This window comes from Limulus polyphemus, unplaced genomic scaffold, assembly GCF_000517525.1.
Source record: "Limulus polyphemus unplaced genomic scaffold, Limulus_polyphemus-2.1.2 Scaffold5775, whole genome shotgun sequence".
Taxonomy (NCBI): Eukaryota; Metazoa; Arthropoda; class Merostomata; order Xiphosura; family Limulidae; genus Limulus; species Limulus polyphemus.
This window is the reverse complement of record NW_013671385.1, coordinates 7679-14899: the sequence shown is the minus strand read 5'-3', so window position 1 is coordinate 14899 and position 7221 is coordinate 7679. Positions and strand designations below refer to the sequence as shown.

The window sequence follows — 7221 nt, the reverse complement described above, 5'->3', positions numbered from 1 at the left end:
CGTGTGGGTTGCACAAGGACAAACAAACTACAGTATTATGGCCTCAGTACTTTTAACTGGTAGCCTGTATTTTAATCACTAATATCAATAAAAAAACTTTTCTCGTGTGGGTTGCACAAGGACAAACAAACTACAGTATTATGGCCTCAGTACTTTTAACTGGTAGCCTGTTTTAGAAAGATTTCTCTTTGAATGATTACTATATTACAGCTTTCTGCATGTTATATATTTCTTCTTTTTTTTATGTTTTTCTAATGATAAAAAAAATCTCGACTCTTATTTTCCAGATGACAATTGTAGAAGGAATTATATGCAAGAAATGTAAACTTTCATTTAAAGAGAAAAAGTATTTCTGTGGTTATTCCATCTCCTACTACGTGTTTCAGTTGTATCATACAGTGGGTGTATTTGCATTTGGTGGTTGTATATCACAGTTAGCAACAGATATTGCCAAATATAGCATTGGTCGGCTACGACCACATTTTATTGATGTTTGTCAGCCAGATCAGTCCTTGACGGAATGTACACATGAATACATTTTGAACTATGAATGCACCAGCAGTGATGAAGATAAGATTCAAGAAGCTCGGTATGTGTGATGAACTATAAAGTGATTTATTTACAGTTTGTATTACCAATGGTGTTCCTAATTTTCATGTTTCTTAATGAGACACAGGGAGTTGGAATTTTGCTATTGATAGTTTTGGTGTTTTGTTATTAGTTTTATTTCTGATTTTCACAATGATAATTATAGTTTAGAACTTAATATTTTCCAATTTTATGTTTAAACTCCGTAAGAAAAATTAACTTGTTTCATTATTGAACTCTTTTTAGATTTAAAACCTGTCTTTGCTGTTCGTCTGTCAGTTTTTGTATAGTTACTCTTATCATCCAGAAGAACAGATTCAAAATACTATACAAGATTTTGACAGAATTCAAACTTTATTTGTCACATTCGTTTTTTTAAAGAACTCGCTATATTTCACTCTATAACTTAGCAGCATAACTTATTAAATCTACTTTATTTGTCACGTTCGTTTTTCTAAAGAACTCTTTATATTTCACTCTATAACTTAGCAGCATAACTTATTAAATCTACTTTATTTGTCACGTTCGTTTTTCTGAAGAACTCGCTATATTTCACTCTATAACTTAGCAGCATAACTTATTAAATCTACTTTATTTGTCACGTTCGTTTTTCTAAAGAACTCGTTATATTTCCCTCTATAACTTAGCAGCATAACTTATTAAATCTACTTTGTACCTTGATTAGAAAATTGATACTATTTTTATTGAGAAAAGAAAGGAATGCAACCCCTAATTAACCTTTGTGCCTGCAGCAAGAAATGGGAACCTACTGCGTATTTAGCCAAGCATAATCTGTGGTCTTTCACAAAAGATTTTAGACAAAGTTATTAGTGAAAGTGAGAAGATTTTAAGTATTAATTGTATGAAAACAGAATGTATGGTTATTACCTACAAGAAGATCATTCCTGTATGTATTGTCAAAGTAGATAAGGAACAGATAAGGCAGGTCACTAAATTCAACTACCTAGGAAGCTGGATAACATCAAATGTTAAATGTGATCATGAAATAAAATGAAGAAGATATTGACCTAATGGTAAAATTTCTATGGGGATGAAGTTAAGCGTTTTGGATTGCCATGTTATACCAATTTTTAAATATACATCAGCATGTTGGACAATATCATAAAGTGTGGAAAGATAATTGAAGCAATTGAGTTTAGTTCTTAAGTCACGTCTTGAAGATATGTTGGACAAGTCGCACCTCAAATTGCAGGAGGAAGCTGATGACTAACATCAGTAAGAGACAGAGTTTCTCGGACACATTATGAGAAGAGAAAAAGTGAAATTCTGGCCGTAACTAGAAAGAATGAAGGAAGGAGAGAGTATAGAAGACAGATGTTTGAGTATGTAAAGAGTCTATCTAAATCGATAAATGTATCAACATTGGAAAGCTTGAGGGAGAAGAGATCTTTGGAAGACTGTGGTCATCAATGTCCTGTTTAAATATGGTATCTACAGAGACAAAGAGACCAGTATGTACATGTCTTTTCCTGAATATTTCTAGTTGTGTCTTGCCTTAATCAACATTTCACTTGTAGGTTTGTAATAATGTGTGGAAGAGCACACCTTGAATAATGTATCTGTGTATTAATGAATTTTGAGTCCATGACTTTTAAAAGCAATCTTTACTTCATACTTTATTCTGAAGGAATATTAAAAAACATAACATTTAACTTTTCTTACAGTTTAGAAGTTGGTTTAATTTCTGTCGTTGCTCATGACATATGCATCATTTCACAAGGATGTATTTTGGTTAAATGTTATATGAAGAAGTCTAAAAAAAAACCACTTCAGTAGAAAAACACAGTAAACTTCTCTGGCTCATAAAGTGTTTTTAAGAATTTTGTTGAGCTATCTCCTTTACTGTTTTATACTTCATGTGTGAAGTAAGGTGAATATGATTTTCTGATCCATGAAATACTAGATATACATAATACATTCTTACATAATATCTTCACGTACATAGGGTTGGTCACACGTATATAAGTGATGTTTCAAGTCTCATGCTGTCATTGGAACTGTTTCTTTCATCGATTGAGCTCATTCTGATAGCTTTTATTACTGTTGCTGAAGACAACAGTTTTTATTTTTACCAGCTTTCTTGGAGGGTGGGGAGGTTAGTTGTGGACAACATACCATAAAAAAAAATTTTTAAATCCACAAACTCTTCAGTGTATGTCAATGTCCACTTCCAAGACTACATTTAAGTAAAGCAAGTGTACAGAAGTCTGTGGGTACCCAGTCTGATGATTTCACAAGTATCATTTTCCATGGTTCATGAAAATGCTCAGTGGACTTGGATGTTTGAATTGAAATTTATCCTGGTGTAGTCATACCTTCTTGCTATATTTGTGCAGTTGATATCAGTATATTCTGTTAACGTTAATTATAATTTATATTTGCTTTGGTGTACCCTTTCTAAAGTTTCAACTTTCCATTGTAAAAATAAAACTACCATGGAATCTGACAGAAAAAAAAATATTTTTCTTTCAATTTTCTGTATGGTGTTGGGATGAACCTCCATCTCTCCATACCTTTCTTGTGCAAATTATTTTGTCTATGTTTTTAACTTATTTCTCTCTCTCTGACCATTATATCTTGGAAGTAAAGTCTGAACTTGTGTTTTGTTTTTATTTTACAAAGGTAGATTTTGGTGAATCATCTTGTGTACAGTTGAATGGACAGTTTATTAGGACTTACTTTCTGGTTGGAGGTTCCTCAATGACCAAGTGCATTCTTGATAATGATAGAGGCAATCTCTCATATGGTATAGTTAGTTTTTACATTCTCATACAAGTGCATTAACCTCCTCTTTCTGATGCTATTCCGTACGTTATACACACTCACCTTTGAACTTTGTGTGCCTTTGGTTTTACATTTTTTTTACTATTTAATTATCTAAGTATCCCTCTGAAAGGACTGTGGCACATATTCCTTCAGTCACATGTTTATTCATGGTTGGGAATTTGCTGTGAACCAAATATATATATATATATATGAAACATGGCTCACATCTGAGACAAAAAGCCAGTGCATTAGCATATGTGAATCATGCTTATAAAGTGTGAATAATCCTACATTTGGCTTTTTTTTTCTTCACCTTTATACAAAACTGTCTGATTACAGCTAGATACTCTGTTTATTAAGTTACTTCAAGGATATTTTTAATTAGCAGTCTTGTAGAAAAAAAAGGTATAATTTCATGTTTATTTTGTTCCTTCTCTTATTTTAGATTATCATTCCCCTCTGGTCATGCTTCATTCTCAGCATATGCAATGATTTACTTAACAGTAAGTACGTATATCTTGAGTTGTTGCCTTTAAACAATCTTTATTGTAAAGAATACAAGGTTTTTTGAAAGTATGTGCAGAAAACAGGGTATAACTGAGTAGAGACATTTTTATCATGTATAATTCAAAATAGTTAGCATGGTTATACTAGTTGCACTGTTAAGTTTTTTTTTTTTCCATTTGATGATCAAAAATACACAACTCATTGTCATAATATAATTTTAAGCTCTGGCACTACTATGGAGAATGAATGCTCCATGATTATATACAGGCCCATCATATGATAAAAAATATTTAATTTGCTTTGAAAAATTTGTTGTAAATAATTATTTTCTAAACATATTTTCTGTAAACTAATTACATTTTAAAAAGAATATATATAAACAATTGTTTATCCTTTTTTCTAGTATTTTATGAAAAAAAAAATTGTGTATATTTTGGTATCACCAGCAAGTGTTCTATGATTAGAATTTAGAAATGTATATATTTTTATGTTCTGAATTTATTAAAAAATTTACAAACTTTTTTTTTGCAATCAAATGTGATACCTTTATGAACTTGTTCTTTACCTTCCATTTATTTGCCTTTCCCATCACAATTAATAAAGTACAGACATTTGACCATGTACGAATATTTCTTCCAGAACAAGTTTTTTTTCACATGGTAAATTCTCTACGGCTTTATCAAAATGGATATTTTAAAAAAAAAACGTATTGTGGCACCCTCTACTGGTTTGTAAAAATATTCAATTTGAGTTTCACACTGTTTAAATATATGATTTTTTTTTATATCTACTAGGTGTACCTTCAGTACAGAATGGTGTGTCCAAAAAATAGCCTGCTTAGACCATTTCTTCAAGCAGGAGCACTCTTGACTTCCTGGTATATTGGACTTACTCGAGTAATGGACTTCATGCATCACTGGAGTGATGTTTTGTCTGGCTTCCTTATCGGGACAGTTGTATCGCTGCTTGTGGTATGTATCTTTTTCTTATAGTCTCTGTAATATTCAAGTTTCTGGACATAGATTCTATACTTAAGATGATTTAGAAGGCTCCTCTTGACATCCACACAGCTCACATACACTTTTTGTTTTGAGCTATTTCCAGTAACATGTTACACTTAAACCTTATAAGTTATGTTATTGTTTTCAATAACTTGTTACATTCATTGTGACATCCAGAAAAACCTCGTACTCAAATTTCAGGATCGTTATTAGTACAGTAGCTCTAGAATACCAAATGTTGAGTTTGATCTACCATGAATTCCTTGGCCAGTGTAGTTATGTTTGCAGGAAATGTATTAATGTATATAAAATGTAACTCTAATTATTAAAACTTACAAAAAATACTACCTATTGCTATTTTTCTTTCAAACTATTAAATACCTATTGTCAGTCAAATTTTTGTAACATTGGTAGCTGATAATAGGTTGATCCATTGTAAGTCTGATACACAAAAACATGCACAACTCAGTCACTTGCTTATTAAACTAAAATGTCAAATTCTTTAGTTTCATATCTATAATACTGTAATCTGTGATTATGTATGAAACAGCTGTATTTGGGTGAAACCACTCGTACCACCCATTCAGAACCCTTTGGGCTTTTCTATAGGTAAGATGGAAAAGAATTAAGTGTTCTGATGTCAGCCTGCCATGTGGTCATTTTGACTTTTTTGTACCACAAAACTTTACATATTATGTATTCTGTTGGCCTGCCATGTGGTCATTTTGACTTTTTTTGTACCCCAAATCTTTACACTATTATGTATTCTGTCAGCTCACCATATGTTCATTTTGACTTTTTTTGTACCCCAAATCTTTACACTATTATGTATTCTGTCAGCCCACCATATGTTCATTTTGACTTTTTTATACCCCAAATCTTTACACTATTATGTATTCTGTTGACCCACCATATGTTCATTTTGACTTTTTTTGCACCCCAAATCTTTACACCAGTATGTATTCTGTTGGCCAGCCATGTGGTCATTTTGAATTTTTTTGCACTCCAAATCTTCACACTATTATGTATTCTGTTGGCCAGCCATGTGGTCATTTTTGACTTTTTTTTCCATATTTTCAATATGTCAGGAATACCAGTCTATCAAGTATGTGGACTGGTTAACTTGACCATAGATTTGATGTCATTTTCAAATACACTGTTTTGAATCATATTTTTAATCTTCTAATACAGTAGAAGAAGTCGTTGTGTGTATGGGTATGTATTTGCAATGTGTAATAAGTTAAATATTATAGTGAAAAAACAAGTTGGGCTAGTAATATTTCAGGCTAGTGATATTATCCTTGGGCTAGTACATCAAAAAGAAACATTATACCTCTGAAATATTTGTTATTATTCATAACCTTTGGTCAAAGCAAGCTAACTACATACATTTGATAAATAACATTCTGAACTAATGAACGTAATTGTATAAAAACAATTTATAAGGCATTATTATCTTTAACATATTCTGCCATAATCTAAATAGTATCTCATAAGGTTTAGCCTGGTTAGAAGATTTAGGGTATTCCTAATTCTGTATACTAAACTATCAATTCAAAATAATCCTAGGTGTAAAAATTAATTGTATACCTATTAAACATTCTAATCAATGGTATTAATGAAAGTAATCGTTGTTACGTATTAGAATTTCCAATGATCTGAAACCGAGATAAATGATACTTTTAATTTAGTAATTACATTGTACATTGGATTTAGTATTTAAATATATGCTGATATATCTCCATTTTATGATATTTGGCAACAAGATTGTTACAAACAGTTTTCTTTTCTTAACACAAATATAGTTTAATATATAAACAACAATACAATTTACAATAACAGTTATTACAAACAATGATTTATAAACAAAAGTTTCACAAACTTACAAGCAATATAAAGTCTTCTTTCTAGTCTGGAACTTCTTTGATGTCTTATCGAGGGTTGACGTAGGTAAAATTAATTTAACAGGGAGCTAGCTAGCTTTGTCTTTCGTTATTTGCCAGCCACACACACCGAGTTTTCCATGATGAACTTATATAATGTTTTCTCATGTCCCATGAGAATCCACTGAAGTTAAATGAGTTGTAATGTTCGAACTTTGTAAATGCTCCTGGTCAAATATCTGAAGTTTTCTTATTGATAAGCATAATAACAATCACAGTTATAGCTTCCGAAGGTTATAGCACACCGACTATAGCAAACTAATAATAGATACTCTTTTTTTGGCGCGGCATATTGGTTATATTTATAGGTGTGTGGAGGCTTTCTCAAATTTTCAGCTTTACATAACAATACTGGTGCTGACACTAGCATTTACGTACACACATATATTGTTGAT

The 7221-nt window shown here is 31.3% G+C and overlaps 1 protein-coding gene across 1 annotated transcript in view; it reads left to right on the top strand.

Moving 5' to 3' along the window:
• LOC106472963 (putative phosphatidate phosphatase) overlaps nt 1-7221 on the top strand; it is a 24588-nt gene that overhangs the window by 13226 nt on the left and 4141 nt on the right. The window contains exons 3-5 of the mRNA XM_013933632.2: nt 288-589; nt 3821-3878; nt 4677-4853. Of these exons, the coding sequence (XP_013789086.1) occupies nt 288-589; nt 3821-3878; nt 4677-4853 (537 nt within the window). The remainder of the gene's footprint in view (nt 1-287; nt 590-3820; nt 3879-4676; nt 4854-7221) is intronic.